Source organism: Acinonyx jubatus, chromosome B2 (genome assembly GCF_027475565.1).
Source record: "Acinonyx jubatus isolate Ajub_Pintada_27869175 chromosome B2, VMU_Ajub_asm_v1.0, whole genome shotgun sequence".
In the NCBI taxonomy this organism is placed as follows: Eukaryota; Metazoa; Chordata; class Mammalia; order Carnivora; family Felidae; genus Acinonyx; species Acinonyx jubatus.
Genome location: NC_069385.1, coordinates 7588069 through 7605661, shown reverse-complemented (window position 1 = coordinate 7605661; position 17593 = coordinate 7588069). Strand labels below are relative to the sequence as shown.

Here is a 17593-nt window from a genome sequence, read left to right as displayed (position 1 = left end):
GGACCGACGCTGATCGACGGTTTTCTTTTCAGATTCGGTTTCAGCCCAACGACCATAAAACCATCAAGGAAACCGCAGACGAACTGAAAATCTTTGAGGGCGTCAAGCACCCCAATCTGGTTCGGTATTTTGGTGTGGAGCTGCATAGAGTAAGCCAACTTTGGTCACACGGTTTGGTGTGAGGAATCAGTTAAGGGCGCAGGTGGAGTCCTGTTCTACATCACAGGTCTTCTCATTTCAGAGCACAGTAACTTTGCCTAATTATCAGGAAATCTCCATGAGTTACATCATTTCTGCCTTCTCTCTGAAACTAGAGGAGTTCTTCCTAAAATGTAAGTTGTAGACTGTAGTCGTTAACCCGACATTATAAAGCACTGAAACCCATCCTGCCAGTCAGAAGATTCTTCCAACGCGCCCCTTACACAGCGCGTTACTTTTTCCCCCAGTTTTCACTGAGCCGCTGTTGTGTGCGCTATCGAGTAACGCTGACTTTCCTTTTACACGTGTGTAAGGGCCCATCGTGAAATGAGAACGTTACAGCCTCAAATTCGTTTCCCCCCTTGTGTTTGGAAGTAAACACTTGGAGGGAAAGAGGATAACTTGGAGCGTCCCGGTGGAGTCTGAACTTCCGGGGGAAGTTGAACGGTGATTTTCAATGTTTTCCCAAACAGATTCGTGTCTGAAAAGGATGTGTTTCAGTACTTAATAATACATTCGTAGGGACAGCCCTGTTGGTCCCTGTCTGAGATTATATAGCAGACTTCGTTTCAGAGGTTTATGGACACTTACCGCCTGTGATTTGGAGAAGACGTTCTTGTCCCAACCAGCTGTATAATTCCAGACAGAGGAGGCAGGCAGACACCCGTGTGCAGGAGCGAGAAATGACTGCTACAAGACAGATTCAGTGTCGAGGAGGACAAGCGTAGCCTACCGTTAGAAAGAAGATTCCTCTGGGGTGTGACCTGTGACGTTTTCCAGATTCTTCACTTAGCGTACGTGTGAACACGCGGCTGCATCTTCTTCCACCCGCAGGAAGAAATGTACATCTTCATGGAGTACTGTGACGAGGGGACATTAGAAGAGGTGTCGAGGCTGGGACTTCAGGAGCACGTCATCAGGCTGTATTCAAAGCAGATCACCGTTGCCATCAACGTCCTCCACGAGCACGGCATAGTTCACCGAGACATTAAAGGTAACCCCCTGGGACGCCTGGAGGGCTCAGTCGGTTCAGCGTCTGCCTCTTGATTTCGGCTCAGGTCATGATCTCACGGTTCGTGGGTTCTGCGCGGAGCCCGCTTGGGATTCTCTCTCTCTGCCCTCTTCTACATGCGGGCGCTTGCGCACGCTCTCTCACTCGCTCGCTCGCTCTCCCTCTTGCTCTCAAGCTAAACATTAAAACGAAGGTGACCCCCATACTCACCTGGCTGCCGGAGACCAGACTCCTTGGTGCCCAGCACCAGAACGCGGCTGCTGCCAAGACACTCGTTCCCACTCCCACATGTCACTTCTCCACAAAGAAGTACCCTTACTGGCAATGTGCTTCCACAAAGAGCCCAGTATCGAGAGGCCATGTAGAACACTTGTCTCCACCCATGAGCCGATAAGTCTGCTCTTTGCGGGTCACACTCTTTTCAGTGAAGTCTGGTTTCTAAGAATAAAATTTGCGGGGCACCCGCAGGGCTCAGTCAGTGAAATGTCTGACTCTTGACTTTGGCTCGGGTCACGATCTCAGGGTTGATGGTTTCCAGCCCCACATCAGCCTCTGCACTGACCGCAAGGAGCCTGTTGGAGATTCTCGCACTCTCCCTCTCTCCCTGCTCTTTCCCTGCCTGTGCTCTCTCTCTTTTTCTTTCGAAATAAATAAACTTTCAAAAAAAAAAAAATGAAATTTGCTATTTTTATAGGCTGATTTAGCCAAGCTTGTGTATTTACTAGACGTTCACTGCTGGAGCTCTTTTCCCCGTGTCCGGACTCTTTGGTATTTCCATGTGGACCTCGTGAATGTGTGAAGGGACAGTGAGTCTGAAATGGAAGCCGTGTCCTGGGCGAGAGCGTTTATTGACGCCAACCTCCTCCAGTATAGAGTTCTGCCAATGACTGACTTGGTCACGCTGATTGATTTGAAGCGCTTTTGTTTTCTGGCGTGAGGGGAATGGTCCTGCTGGTCTCAGAACTGTCTCTCTGGCGTTTGCCCCTGGCCTTTGTATTTGGGAGCCTTCGAGGTAATTCAAGTGACGAATTACTGGTCTCCCATGGGTCCTCGAGTAAAGGACTCCACTCTGTCACACAGCCTGAGGCCAGCCTAAGCACGTTCACTCTAGAATTGGCTGACTTCCAGCCGGGCCCTAGACCCCGGGGCGGGGATGGATTACACCAGAACCTGGTTTGGACTGGGTGTAAGAGTTGTCCACCCTCTCTGCAGTGGCTTGCCCTGAATCCCCAGCGTCCTCCAGTCTCGTTGCCTCCCCACCTGCCCGTCTGCCGACACCGCTGCGGGGGTCATTCTGAGCACTTGCTTAATTGGTTCTTTGTCAGGCCACGGCATTGCCTGTTTGCAGTTGTTCTGTCTCTGACCCCTGTCACAAAATGGTACCTTCCTGTCGTCAGCACAGCCAGGGTCCTTGAATCAATCCATTCACTTGTGTCCTTGTGATATTTGTTATAACTCAGCACCGCCAGTGTGCACATGTGGGCCAGCTCCAGAGTCGTGAAGTTAGCGCTGTCGAGTCCGCTGTGGGGACAGCGTACCCTGGGAGCACTGGGGCGCTGAGGACTCCCTGTTAGATGTCAGCTCATTGTGTGGCTGCTTATATAACGCGAGTGGGTCCGTCATGCTTTTTGAGGAAGGTGCCACAGGACGCACGGTGCCGGAGAGATCGTGGAGCCTCGAGCTGCCCGGAGCCGGGAGCATAAGCCCCGACCCCAGCTGGGGTACGCGAGGCACGTTGCTTGTAGACACAGAAGCAGGCGGCAGAGCGTTCTCTTCAGGGAGAGGGTGACGTCCGCCCAGGGCGGCCTCGGTCGGCCTACGGGGCAGCGGTGCATGTGCCGGGCCTTCCGTCCGTGCCCACTGTTTTCGGGGACCCACAGCACAAGCATTTGCGCCATATACACAGCTCCTTTTTGTCTCTGGGTTTTTAGTGTCAGAGTTTGTGCGTGTATTTCACTTCAGAACCTATCGGTCAAAGCTGTTTGTACGGATATTAAAATTGCTTTGTATTAACATTTGTGCACAAGGCTGAAGGGTCTTTCTGTGATTATCTTTGTAAGTGGAGTTTTATGAAGCTTTGCGTAATTCAGTTTGTGAAGCAAGTCCCTGGGAGTTCTGGTTACCGGGCAAGCTTAAATGCACCTGCGTGCCCTTCTTCTTCCGGTTAGGGGCCAACATCTTCCTCACCTCGTCTGGACTCATCAAGCTCGGGGATTTTGGATGCTCCGTAAAGCTTAAAAACAACGCACAGACCATGCCGGGCGAAGTGAATAGCACCCTGGGGACTGCAGGTAGGGACTGGCCCGATCGGGCTTTTCGAAGGCGGCTCATTACAGTGCGCCTGCTGTCTGGGCTTTCCATCACCCCTATTGTCAGCTCGACCCGGGAACAGGGAGGAGGGTTTCTAAACACCTTTCCCCCAGAGTGAGAGGCAGGAGGAAAGTTCTCCTTCTCTTCCCCGGAACACTATCGTTTGTTGTTCACATGCGGGATGTTTAAATGATTCCAGCCCAAACTCAGCCGTATGTATATTAAACACGATGGTATGGGCTGGTTTGTTTTTTTCTTTTCGAACATAACCTCTTGATTGTCCAGCACCTGTGACCGTTTCATGTCTGTCTAAAGCAGACAGGCAGTTCGGAGCATTATCGGCCCTTCTAAAGGAAAAGGAGTGGGTAGGCACACCCAGGAGTAAGTGAATGTCTTCACACACGGGCACGTGCTACCCACACAGCCACGCCCACACCTGGCCTGCTCCTCACCACGGTCCACTCTTTTGTCCCCTTTAAGAGGGACATGCAGAAAGGGTAATTAATTTGTTTCGACTGTTCAGTGGCGTAAAGCTTTTCATCCTCTTTTGTAGTGCAGGTTTCACATTTTTAATGTGAATACAGTTTATCTGAAGATTTGCCATTCAAAAATCGTCCTTTAGATAGTAATTCAGCCTCTTAAAATGTTCACTCAGAAAACTGATTCGAGATGTCTATTGCTCTTGATATTTCCTATTACATAACTCAGAGAAAGATCTCCCTGCCTGCCCCCAGCAAATTAGTTGTTTCTTTTATGTGGAATATTAGACAATATTAATTTCATGGTTGGCTTGATTACTGTGTGCTACTGTGTTTATAACCTATTCCTATCCCCGTATCTGTGATTTTTAAAGCATACATGGCTCCAGAAGTCATCACTCGCGCAAAAGGAGAAGGCCACGGGCGTGCCGCTGACATCTGGAGTCTGGGGTGCGTCGTCATAGAGATGGTGACTGGCAAGGTAAGCGGGGTGCACACCTGGGGGCCAACCCCCGGCGGGCTCTGTCCCTGACAAGACTGGACGTGTGCTTGTATCATTTATTATCAATACCATGGACATATCTGCTAACTAGAGACCATGACTAAAGATTAAAAAATGGGACCTGTCGGGGCACCTGGGTAGCTCAGTCGGTTAAGTGTCCGACTTCGGCTGAGGTCATGATCCTGTGGTTCATGGGTTCAAGCCCCGCATCGGGCCCTGTGCTGACAGCTCAGAGCCTGGAGCCTGCTTCAGATTCTGTGTCTCCTTCTCTCTCTACCCCTCCCCCACTTGTGCTCTCTCTCTCTCAAAAATAAACATTTAAAAAAAAATAAAAAATGTGACCTGTCAAAAGATACAGTACTGTGAAGACGAGTGACAGACTAGGAACCAGATATTTATAAGATTTATAACTTTGAGCACTCTTACGAGGGAATAAAAAAAGTATGAAGCTGAAGTTAAAACACTGAGAAGCGAGGAGCTACAGAAAGAAACAGGAAGCCAGAAACTTAGGTCCACTCGACAACTGGTATGTGAGGGCAACTTTATTCATAATTTGCCAGACTTGGAAGCAGCAACCAGGGTGTCTTTCAGTAAGTGAGTGGATGAGCAAACTGGAAATGCGGACAACGGAATATTACGCAGCAACGAAAAGAGGTGAGCTGTCAGAAGACGACTTGGTGGAACCGTGAAAAGCATGCGACCACATGAAAGAAGCTAATCTGAAAACACCACATATGTGTAGTGTGATTCCAGCACGTGACATTCCAGGAGAGGCAAAACCGTAGAGGCAGTAGAAGGATCAGTTGTTGCCAAGGGCTGTGGGAAAGGGAAGGAAGGGGGAATAGATCGAGCACAAGGATTTTTAGGGCAATGAGGCTGTTCTGTAGGACTGAGTATCTGCAAAGTCTAAAAACTTATCTTTTGGGGGGCACCTGGGTGTCTCAGTTGGTTAAGCATCTGACTTTGGCTCAGGTCATGATCTCATAGTACGTGAGTTGAGCCCCGCGTCAGGCTCTGTGCTGACAGCTCAGAGCCGAGTCCACTTTGGATCCTCTGTCCTCCTCTCTCTGCGCCTCCCCCGCCTCACATATTCTCTCACTGTCTTTCAAAGATAAATGAGCACTAAAAAAAGTTAAAAAAATCATTGTTAAAAAAATTATTATTATTAAAAAAATTTATTTTTTGATGAAAATACTATTAAACGAGGCAAATGTATAAAGGTACCATTGTGTGTGTGTGTGTGTGTGTGTGTGTGTGCGCGCGCGCACATGCAGCAGCATCATTTTTGTAAAGCAGGAGATGTTACAAACCTCTCGTGCTATTAGTAGGAAACTGTATTATACCTTGCGGCCTCTGAATGAAATAGCATTTTATTGTTATGTTTTATGATATATAAAGTAACCAGAGCTTCGCACTAATAGAATTTCACGTTCACTATTCAATAAGGTAGTGTAGTAATTCCCCATAAGATAACTGTTGAGTTTTATATGTTTTCTTGACATATTTACATCATTTTATGTGTTGCATTTTTTATTGTATGATGTGGCTTCTAGGTAATGCTGGGCTAACAGAACATCCACACGGGGTCGGCAGCCTACGCTGACCACCTGGTTTTGTAAATAAGGTTTTATTGGCATTCAGTCACACCCATTCATTTATACACCTTCCTTGGCTGCTGTCACCCCACAGTGGGAGAACTGAGGAGTTGTGGTAGAGGTCACGTGGTCCGCAAGCCTAAACTATTTACCGTTTGGCTCTGTAGCTAAAAGTTCGCCGGCCTCTGACATGTATTAATATTGAGGTGCCTGAAAAGACTTGAAAGTTTCATTTTTTTTTTTTAAGGCCATGTAGTATTAAAACCTGTTTTTTCCCTCTTTTAGAGGCCTTGGCATGAATATGAACACAACTTCCAGATTATGTATAAAGTGGGCATGGGGCACAAGCCACCGATCCCTGAAAGACTAAGCCCAGAAGGAAAGGACTTCCTTTCTCACTGCCTTGAAAGTGAGCCCCGGATGAGGTGGACGGCCAGCCAGCTCCTCGACCACGCCTTCGTCAAGGTTGGGCAGATCGCGGAACAGTGTTTTTCATGTTTCAGTGTTTGAGTTCTGCTTATGTCTGGCACTGAAGGAATTTGGGAACTTAGATATAAAATCCCTATATCTGGAATGGAAAGGAGGTCAACGTATTATGCCAAGGGGTTTTGTATGTTATTTTGGGGGGATAAGTGTTCATTGAGGTCCTCTGCTTGATCCATCCGGGTGTGTTTGCAGTGCACTTGTGGAATTTTTAATGGAACTGGCCGAACGACCCTGTTTCTACTCTGGAGAGTGCGTAGGCTGCTTGAGTACAGGGTTAGTAATGACTAAATTCTAGGAGGTAGAGATGGAGTTAGTAATGACTACATTGCAGGAGAGTAGAGACCGGGTTAGTAATGACTGAGTTCTACTAGGAGAGTAGGAATGGGGTTAGTAATGACTATGACTAAATTCTAGGAGAGTACAGACAGCGTTAGTAATGACTCAAATCTAGGAGAGTAGAGACAGGGTTAGTAATGACCGAGTTCTACCAGGAGAGAGTAGAGGCAGGGTTAGTAATGACTGAGTTCTACCAGGAGAGAGTAGAGGCAGGGTTAGTAATGACTAAATTCTGGGAGAGTAGAGACAGAGTTAGTAATGACTGAGCAGTCAGTATGTTCAGAGCTGTGATAATGGTACGCATGCTATGTTGTGGGGTCACTGAGAAGAGCAGTTTAATCCAGCTAGGTAATCTCAGGTATTGCTTGCTCTGGAATGAGATGCCTGAGCTGTGTGGGAAGGTTTGGAGGGGTTAGGCAGGGAGGGAGGGGTATGGCAGGGTGAAGAGGGTAAAACAGTCAAGGAACTGTGTGTGCAGATGGATCCTAGGATGTGGAAACTGGTGAAAGGTAAGGCTGGAAAAGTAAGCAGGCGCCACATGAAGGAATTTCAGTTTTATTATAAGCATAATATTAAATAGTGCTTTGGAATGATCCTTCTGGCAACAGAATAGTGAGGAAGTTGGATACAGCTAATAGGCTGGGCATGGGGGGTCAGGGGCGAATTATCAGCAATACTTAGGGGTTAAAATGGCCACCACCAAGTAGCTGATGAGCTGAGAAAGGCGAGTGAGGGTGGGGTCCAGGACGGCTTCCAGGCCCCGGCTTGGGTCACCAGGTTAGAGACCCCGTTGGCCAGGAGGGGTACAGAGGCAGCTGGCGGGGTGCTGAGTCATGGAGGTGGTGGTTCTGTCTGTGGCAGATCACGGTCGAGGCGCGTTTGGAACGTCTGCTCAGGGACTTCAGATGGGCACGCAGGTGTTGCAGGCCCACGCCCGGGAGAGAGTGGGGCCCAGATGCAGACCTGGGAGACAGAACGTTGAAATACTCCCAGAGAGTATTTCAGGGAGAAGTGGGGTGCCCGTGAAACCCTGGGGAAAACAACACTGGAAGGGCCTTGCAGGGGAGCCCCCGATAGAGGAAAGGACGATGCGGAAGAGAGGAGTGACCACGTTCATGGGTGGGTGGAATTAGGGAACAGACAGCTGGATTTGCTATGTAGATATTAAGGATCTGTGATTAAAAAGACACTAATTTCTTTGTTATAAAGCATACAGACAGACTCTTACCGCTTTCAGTGGTCAGGTGACAGAGCAGTGACTTAGCTCTGACCTTATTCGCCGCACCAGCCGAGCCTCCCCCCGCCGGCTCAGCGCTGGGAACGTGGAGGCGGCGGCAGTGACTCACCGTGAGTTGTGCGCGGACCGTGAATCGTGTTCAGCTCTCTCCTGCCTCCCTCACAGGTTTGCACAGATGAAGAATGAAGCCAGTTGGTCTGTGGCCTGGTGGTGTGTGTGCTCGGAGAATCCTCTCTCTCAATCACTACTGTATGTAATATTTACATAGAGACTGTGCCGAGAAGCAGTGTAAGCCTTTCTAACCTTCCAAGACTGAGGACTGCACAGGCGACAAGCGTCACTCGTCCTGCTGCTCCTGTTTGTCCGATGTGGCGCGGGGCCCTTCCGCGTGACGGTGTCCACGAGGTAAAGAAGCTGCATGTTAAGTGCCATTACTACTGTACACGGACCATCGCCTCTGTCACCTGTTTCTCGTGTGACTGAGGACCGTGACGTCAGTGTAGTATTTTTGACCTTCCCGGGTTCAAAAGCAGTTGTAGTGTTATCGGTGTCCTGGGCCTTGTTGTTAAACTTCTTGTTTGTCGAGTGCACTGACTGTGAAACCTTACCTTTTTGTCGTTGGCAAGCCACGGGCTTGTTACGCAAAGGCTGATTGACGAAATTTCAGAAAAAGGTTCTTTTTTCAATAAATGGTTTATTTTAGGAAAGTTCAGTCATACTGTCTCTTAATGGTTGCCAGCTTCAGGGCCTAGACGTTACCTGAGACAGAGGTCTGTTGCTCTCGCTCGTGTGTTCCCGTACCAAAGGGGTGCAGCCAGGCGCACTAGAGACGGGCGCCGTCCTTCAGGACCTAGGACCTCCTGGCTTTTCGTGAAGAGTGAAGCAGATAAAGGAAGCACCACTCGGGATGCAAGAGGGCCCCTTTAAATTCTCCCACGTCACCCGGGCAGTGTGGGAGGGTGAAAGGGTAAGCCTCGTTACCGCACGCTGGATGGAGGCCATCGATGTGTACCCCGGGACGGAGAGGTGACAGGTGAGTGGTAGGCACCGCCGAATGAGCTCTTGAGGAGAAAGCATCTTTGTCAGAAGGTGACCTTCCAGCAGTTAGTCCTCTAAACTAGCCCAAAGTATATGTCATTGATGGTGTTCTTTCGTTTCTTTTTTGCGATTAAGTTTTTAAAAGATTGAGCTTAAAGCTTCCTGAGATCTTTTCAGAAGCTGACACCGAACGGCTGGCTCTGGGAGACTCATTTCTCCGGCACGTTGTGTGTTCACCTTCCCTCCTGGGCGGCAGTCCCCTTCAAGAGATGAATGTCCAGAGAACGTTGGCATCGCAGCAGGATTATACAGACACTTAGATTTTTTAAAAACATTTCAGCTCTTTCAAACAGCTCTTTGAGGTAGAATTCACCTAATCTTGGACGGATGCCGTTAGGTGACTCTCCATAATGAGTTGTACGTCTGTACGGCCGGCCATCTTCACAGCCCGTCTCAGAACACCCCTCCACGGAGAAGCCTCGTATCCGCTTGGGTCCCCCTTCCCTAGCCGTAGGTGACCACTCAGCCACCTCTTCTGACAGCTCGCCCTTTCCGGGCATGCCATTCAGACGGATTTGACTGTACGTGGTCTTTTGCGTCCGGCCTCCCTCACTGAGCTTGGCACTTCGGAGGCTTATCCGGGCCCTTGCACGCACCGGGACTTTCTTCCTCTGCGGTGCCGAGCGCTCCAGTGAGTGCAGATGCTGCACACGCGACTTCTTCACCGACGAGCTCCATGCTTTGCTTATTCGGGGGGAATGCTGCTCTGAACATTCACACGCACGTGTTCGCGCGGACAGACGTTTTCATCTCTCTCGGCAGTGGGACTTCTGGGCCACGTGGCGAATCCACGTTCGGTATTTTAAGAACGTGCCAAACTGTTCCCACAGTGGCCACACATCCTGCGCTCCCACCGGCCACGTGCGAGGGTTCTGGCTCCTCCATAACCTCCACGGGACTTGTCGTTCTGATCGCGTCCACTCTGTGGGAAACGCTGGCTCACTGGGGGCTTGGTCCGCATTTCACTGAGGAGGGTGAACGTTTTTTCTCCTGCATGTTGGCCATTTGCATCTTCTTTGGTGACATGTCTGTTCCGGTCCTTTGCCCATCTTTTAATTGGGGTATTTGTTGTCGTCTGATTGAATCGTGAGAGGTTTTTATATATTTTTGATACAAGCCCTTTACCAGGGATATGATTTACAGTCGTTTTTTTTCCCCCCCCGTCTGTCTTTTCTCTTAATGGTGTCTTTTGAAATCTGGCTCATTAACTTGTTCTTTATTGCACGCTCTCTTGATATCCTATCTAAGAAATCATTACCGGGCCCAAGGTCATGAAGATTTACACTTAGGTTTTCTTCAAAGAGTTTTCATAGTTTCTGCTCTTACGTTTAGGCTCACCGTCAGTTTGTAGGTAATTGTCATGTGTGACGTCGGTAGGGTTCACCGTGCACTTCAAGTGACTCGTTCCCTAACTTCCACTGTGGACGAGACAGAGAAGTGGAGGAGGAGCTGCCCCACCCACCGCCACCCCTGTCCTGGAGCCTCTCGGCCTTTCTGCCTCAGATGCGCACCGCTCATTCTAGGCGCTGCCCCATGTGGGCAGGGGGTGGGGTCCTGTGGTTTTGTGATGTTATTTTGCATAAACTTTAGAAGCCTGAGCCACCCTGCACAGGTTGATCACCTTTGTTAATTCTCTCCACTGCTCTCCTTCCTCATCGTTTGCAAACATCCAGATGGAAATGGCTCTGGGCTGCACTGGTAACTCCTGATTTCCTAAAGTGCTTGGGAGGGATCCCGCTAGAGACTACAGAGCAAGAAAAAGTGCGATTTGTGTGGCGTAATGCAGTTTTGAAGTCCAAAGGGATTATTATTCCAGAACCCTAACTTTGAAAAAAAAATTTTTTTTTTTTTTCAACGTTTATTTATTTTTGGGACAGAGAGAGACAGAGCATGAACGGGGGAGGGGCAGAGAGAGAGGGAGACACAGAATCGGAAACAGGCTCCAGGCTCCGAGCCATCAGCCCAGAGCCTGACGCGGGGCTCGAACTCACGGACCGCGAGATCGTGACCTGGCTGAAGTCGGACGCTTAACCGACTGCGCCACCCAGGCGCCCCCAGAATCCTAACTTTGTATTCATGCTGCTTACCTCCTTAAATTTCAACAGAACAGAGATGCCAGAAATGTCAAAAATACCCAGTTTCTCCAACATGCAAAACAAGACTTTCCTTTCATATGAAAACAAAATGTTAAGGGTAAAAATTGTATGAGTCTTATTCAGTGGGAAGCTTTACTAACATGGTCGTAGGAGTATTTTCTAGATACTGAAAAGATCTAAGTAGGTACTTGATAAGTGCTTGTCAGACCATTCAGAACCTTAATATTAAAGCAGGACAAGGCTGCAGGGGCTGAGGAATGCCTCCTTTCGAGCTGCTTATCCTTCACTGGAGAAAGCTTTGCTTTTTTTCACCACCAACTCTGCTTCAACATACCGTGTATAACGTCCTGGATTTAATTTTGGCCCGTTTGCATTTAAGAAAGGTTCTTACTTTTACTTCAGGAAAGGGAATCAAAAGAAGACCATGGAAGGTCACTTACTAAAGCGTCTTGAGTCAGCACCCCCTTCATCTCACCAGCCTTCCCTGAGTGGCCGGTGCCCCGGCCCTGCCCTGGAGGGCTGATGCTCTCAGGAGACATGCGCTAACCAATTAGGTCAAGTTTCCCGTACTCTGTTTCTGACACCTTAGCAGTTGGTGACAGGTGCTGGGAATGGTACAGGATGTCCTGGGTCTAGAGAAACCTGAGTCCGTGAGTCCCCTACCCTCCTCTGAAGTTGTAGGGCGGTGCTTGGCGGCACCGTTGCCTTAGGACTGAAAGCCTCGAAGCCTCTGGAGTGGTTGGTTTTCGTTGACCCTTGTGGAAACTCTGGAGATAACTCAAAACCCAAGCCAGGGGTGCGGGAGCGCGTTGCAGATTGTGGTGTGCGTTCTTTCGTGGCTGACGCGTCAGGCTCCCGTGCGCTCGGGGCGCTCGGTGCCGAGGGAGCCTCACACGGGCCCTTTGGGGGGGGGGCGGGGAGGGAGGGCAGGGGGGCTGGCCTTGAGAAGGGACTTGCCCTTCCGTCTGGCATGTCGATCAAGGAAGTGAGCTTCATTCAATCCTGGCAAAAAATTAAAAAATGGTTTTAAAAATGGTTTTTAATTAAATCTCTAGGGATACTTTTAGGAAATCCTCCTCCTCCGATGCAACCAATTCTTTATCTGCGCAGCCACAGTGTCCTCGTAGAGGCGGGGAAGAAGCCACAAATGGAGTTTCAGCAGCTGGCGTGACATTCCCACGCGATTCCTTGGCAAAGGCAGCAAATGACCGTGAGTCTGGCCCTGGGGGAGGGGCTGCGCCCCCGTCCAGGGCGTCCAACCCCACGTCATTCGTCTTAAGAGCCACTGAGCTGGCTTCCCAGTTCGCACACGCAGCAGCAGCTCCTGGCCGTGTGTGTGGACGCACAGGAAGCCCGCGCACGCGTGTCACGGAGCTGCGTCCCCCGCCCTGGCAGCGCTAGGCTTAGGACCCGTTTTGTCGGAGGAAGAGCATTTACAAGGAGAACCGGGGCCGGGAACGCGAGCGGCCCTGCGGGGTCGCAGGTGGGGCGGTTCCCTCGCACCATCGCTGCCGCCCCGAACACCGTCCTCCGTCCTCCGCAAGCCCCGCGCCAGAGCCACTTCCGCGGAGGCTGCAAGACCCGCCCGCTGAAGGAGGGCGGACACCGGGTTCCCCGGGGAACCCGGCGCACGGTGGCCCGGGGGCTGACACCGCGGGCGCCCTGCCCGGAAGCTCCGGAAAGGGCGGGATGGTTCGCGGCCAGTGCGGACGCGGCCGGCAGCCCGGGCCCCTCTCGCTCCTGCGGTCTTGTCAACACAGACGGCAGGTGGTGCGGCCCCGACGCTCCTCCAGTGGCCGCGCTGGAAACCGGCTGCCCCCGGAGCATTTGTCCTCACCCGGGCCTAGCAAGTCGGTGAAGAGTCTGAACAGTGCCTCGGGGCAAGCTGGGTTGGTTAAACCGCGTTTTGAGCAGAGAACGGGTACCCTTTGGTCATTTTTGTCCATATTTAGGAGTAAGTGCTACATTCTCTGCAAAGCCGAAAACGTTTCGCATGGGGACCCGCCAGGCTGCTGTTCCATTCTACCGGGAGAGAAACCGGAAGCTGCCAGGGCTCCTTTCGGTGACGTCACATCATGGCTTTCTACGTCATGGCTGCATGATTAGCATTGGATTTTACTGCTAAGTCACTGTGTTTCAGATCCACTTTTACGGATATGTTGGGAAAATATGAATGTTTCTAATTTTTAAACACCAGTGGCTACTAGTTTGACAAGGTTTTGCATGCACTCATTTAGAGAATACAGCAAGTCAAGAGATACTCCGGTACATCTGTGTGATCCCATGAAAAGGGTTGTGGTCTCTCTAAAAAATAAGCAAGATGATAGACTCACAGAGCGCATGAGTTCCTCCTCCATGGTTACTCCTGGTCCTTTAGCAGGCCCAGAATCTGTCCACTGCCCCTGGCTACAAGCTGCATTTTGGATGGCTGGGGATTTTGGTAAAGAAAGTCACTCTGTGGAGTTGGTTTCCTAGAAGAAGTGCATCAAACTCCCTGCCTCAAAGCTGCAGGAAGCCCGGGGTGTGGCTGTCCAGAGTGCAGGAAAACGGTGTTTTCCTCTGGATCCCGGTGCCGGCTCTGAGCAGGGCTGACCCAAGCTACAGTCGGATGAAAATGTCAGGACGTGAAGCTCTTCATCCGGGGCACGCCACCAGGGAGCACTACAGGAGGCTTAAACCCCATGGGGCCTTAATTCGGGGACAAATCTACATCCTGGGAGCCAGAACGGCTCCTTGCTGAAGAGATTCTGGCGTCTGTGAGACCTGCGCACAGGTTAAGGGGCCCAGGGATGGGTCTTTCCAAGGTTCTGTGCTCGTCTCTGCCATTACAGCAGCAGGGTAGGAGGAAAACCAGATCCCTGTGCCTCCTGACAAAATGCTTCTTCGTGGGAGGGCAGACAGCCGAAGGGAGGACAGGCTCTGTCCCCAGCACCCCGCATTCTCTCGCTGCCTAAGGCAATTCTGAGAAGTTGCGCTGAGGAGTCCTTTCCCAGGAGAGCATTCTGCCTGCCCTCCTCCGACCTGGACCCACGGCACGGGTGCACAGCCTGCGTCTGTCTGCTTGTCAGATCCTGTGTTTGGTCCCAGAACCAATTCAGAAAAAAAATAAATGTCTCAGGGCCCCTTTTATGTTCTGGAGTGAAGGCAGGGTATATGTTATTAGAACTGAATCACCACTGTATTGAATGGGGGGGGGGGTGACAGGAAAGTGACACGTTTTTGGACACCTCAGGGTGGTTTCTGAGCAATTTGGGAAGTCGTGAGGTGGAGGGCAGCTTTCTTATCTCTCATCCCTCATTTGTTTAGTGCTTTAGGATTCTTACAGTGTGTTTACCCTTGAAACAGCCCAAGAGGTAGGTGTTATCACCTTCGTTTTACCAACGGGGAAGCTGGGACTCGTGGCAAAATGACTGGCCCGAGGTCTCGGAGTGAGTTAGCGGCAGAGTGCTGTGAGGGCGGACCACACAGCTCAGGGATGATGGACTCTGACCGCTTTACTCTGGTCCCCTGCGGAGCACGGAGTCCCCAGCGGCGAGCAGCCCCCACATCCAGGTGCAGGTTGACACATGGGAACACGTATACAGACATGTAAGCCGCTCCAGGGGCCTGCGGGGGATCTGCCCACACCTCTCTATTCTTCTTGCTTTGTGGAAACCGTGCGTCTGAAGCCAGCACGTGGCCTTACGCAGCGCGAGCACACGCGTGGGGCACATCCACCCTGCTCTCAGGCCTGGGCCTCACCGGAACGCCCGTCCCACAGCCAGAGTTTGTTCCTCTTCTCCCTTCTGCAGCTTATGTCCACGATACGTTACTGTCCCTCGAGCAGAGAGAGCGTCTGTAGAGATGACGCCTTTCAGTACTATTTGCCCAGCTTCTTCTGGGAGCACAGAATAGACCTCTGTCCTGAGCAGCGTGTCGCTGAGCACAGAAAGGCTTCTCCCGCTTAACTCTTCGCGCTTGGAAATACCGTCGGTCCAAGTGCCGTCGCGTCTTGACCCGAGAGGACACAGTGGCCGGTACCTACGTGTTCTCCACCAGAAGCGTCGCTGCCTCTCTTTCGTGTTTTGCGTTAGCCTGTGGGGCCTGGAGGCGGCTTGCAGAAGCCCTGCGTGTGCCCGTCACTCCCAAGAACACCTTCCATGCCCAGGAGCAGCCCTCGTTTGTGGTGTGAGCCTGGGCTTCTGGGAAAGACGTGGAAGCCCAGGGGGTGCTTGTACCCCGTGTCTGCTCCAGCCTGACCCTGCTTAGAGGAGTCCCGTGGCCCCTGCATGGTGTTTGCACCAAAGGAGCCTGTCCTCGTTTGAGGGACCCGGTTTCTACCGGCTACTGAGGTGGGCAGTGGACATAAAGTCATTTCTCAAATCACTGCAGACCGCAATGCTTACGATTTTTCCATTCGGTTTCCTCAGGGAACCGGCCACATCTTCAAGGCTTGGGCCAGGGAGACTCCGAAAACCGGACCTCACTGGGCCTGGCGCTGTGTCCGACAGCCGCGCTCAGCCCGCCCCCGGCACCGCCACACCCCTTGAGCATGCGCTCCGGGCTCCTGCCCCTGCGCCTCCTGCCGGGAGGGTCCCTTCTGGCTGCCCCTGGCGTGCGGAGTCCCGCCTGTCCCTCCCGGCAGTGCTGCGGGGTCACTGCCACCTGGACACCAGGGCCACGGCAGGGAGCCGGGTGGAAGCGTGCGGCGGCCTGTGTAAACACGTACCACAGAGAGCCAAACACTTTAATTGGTTTGTTTTTTTTGGAGGCATAATTTAGTCATCTTACCTAAAGCGCCTTTCACTCTCTCGCGATCCAGTACAGAAAACTCAGCACCAAAGAATGAAGGGGAACCCCTCCGTTCCCCATCCCTGCCCTCCCCCTGTGCCTCAGATCCCCCCCGAATGATCACAAAATAAAGCTTACACTCAACCGCACACCATTCTTACTCATATGTGTTCTTTCTCTTACACTCACACACACACACACACACACACACACACACGAAAAGAAAACCAAAACCCACTAAAGCGTGATGGGGAAAAAAGATTTAAGAACATCTTCCTCCCCATCTGGCATCGAGACCAGACTCCCTGGCTTCCCAGCAGGGGCTCACCCCGCTTCGTCCCTGGGTCCCACTAAGGATGACAGCGTCCACCAGTCCCCAAGGTCCCCTCTGGGTGCTGATGTGTCCGGGGTCAGTCGTTCCGTTTCTGCTTGCTGTCGATGTTGCCGTAGGCAGAGCCCTTGTCGATTTCTGTCACCCCAATCATCCATCGGACTCCCATGGAGGCTGCGGAGATGGGAAGGCAGGGACTTAGGAGGAACCTTTGAGGGAGATGCCGACGGGAAAGCCATCTGCAAGGCTGCAGCATGAGCTGAGGGGCTAACCTGGGCCCGTTGCGTCCTCCTGCTGCACGGTTACCCTGGAGCACAAGCGTCAGGATAGACTAAGTGACACTAAAACAGAGCAAGGCTGTTCTGCTGGGGGGTTTTATGCTCCTTCGACCCTTCGAACTGCGTGAGCCACGCTCCACTATACGCGGAGGCTTATGGAATTCCTCTGCTTCCCGTGGGGCCCCCGAGGCAGAGAGGATTCCCTCGCGAAGGCAGGGCAGGTGCTTACTAAGGCCCCTCAGCGAAGCCTGATAGCCCCCCCAGGAGCCTGGAGATTGCTAGGGCTCAAGTATCTGTTCGGTGCCCGGCACTGCTGTTGGTATAACTATAGAGCAGAGAACAAGGAAAGTCTGCAGAAAGCCTTTTCTCCAAGTGAGGTTTGGCCCAAACAGAGAACGGGAGGGACCCTCGTGAGAACCCAGCTGAGCCACCAGGAAGCTGGGAAACAAGGCCAAGTTCAGATGCTGTAGTTAAAGCTACTCCCTCCGAGAGGGCAGACTCGGTGAGCTCGCTCAGGGCAGGGAGCTCGTCTTAATCACCCTGATGAGCCCAGCACCAAACACCCCAGGCCCGGCAGACTGTGTCGCACACGTTTCAGAATGGATAAATGGGTGACAGCTGAAATCTCCGTGACGCACGTGTTTAAAAGCGCGAGCAGCGTGGCCAGTGAACCATCGGTCAGGCACCCGTGGAGCTGACTGGCGTGCCTGAGCACAGCCCGGCCCGATGGGGCCCGTGTATGCCACGGGCCAGTTACAAACCAGCTGGGCTTCAGCCTGGGCCAGTTCTAAGGAGGACCCGTCCCAGTGGCCGAACCACCGTGCGGTGGCTGTGATGAGAGCGTAGAGAGTAAAGAGGTGCATAA

General features: G+C 51.7%; 2 protein-coding genes across 16 annotated transcripts in view; one reads left to right on the top strand and one right to left on the bottom strand.

Moving 5' to 3' along the window:
* MAP3K4 (mitogen-activated protein kinase kinase kinase 4) overlaps positions 1-8862 on the top strand; it is a 110612-nt gene extending 101750 nt beyond the window's left edge. For 6 of the 10 annotated variants that reach the window (XM_027056492.2, XM_027056493.2, XM_027056496.2 and 3 more), the window contains 6 exons: positions 33-149; positions 1033-1192; positions 3379-3501; positions 4374-4480; positions 6382-6561; positions 8321-8862. In XM_027056492.2, the coding sequence (XP_026912293.1) occupies positions 33-149; positions 1033-1192; positions 3379-3501; positions 4374-4480; positions 6382-6561; positions 8321-8341 (708 nt within the window). In that variant the 3' untranslated portion in view covers positions 8342-8862. Of the gene's footprint in view, positions 1-32; positions 151-241; positions 334-1032; positions 1193-3378; positions 3502-4373; positions 4481-6381; positions 6562-8320 lie in introns of those variants that run through there. The other 4 variants (XM_027056498.2, XR_003419204.2, XR_003419205.2 and 1 more) reach the window with 4 other exon arrangements.
* Positions 8863-16303: 7441 nt separating this feature from the next.
* The window catches only part of AGPAT4 (1-acylglycerol-3-phosphate O-acyltransferase 4), a 126165-nt gene continuing 124875 nt past the window's right edge, over positions 16304-17593 (bottom strand). For all 6 annotated transcript variants that reach the window (XM_015083256.3, XM_027056502.2, XM_027056501.2 and 3 more), the window contains one exon: positions 16304-16624. In XM_015083256.3, coding sequence (XP_014938742.1) covers positions 16530-16624 — 95 coding nt within the window. In that variant the 3' untranslated portion in view covers positions 16304-16529. The remainder of the gene's footprint in view (positions 16625-17593) is intronic.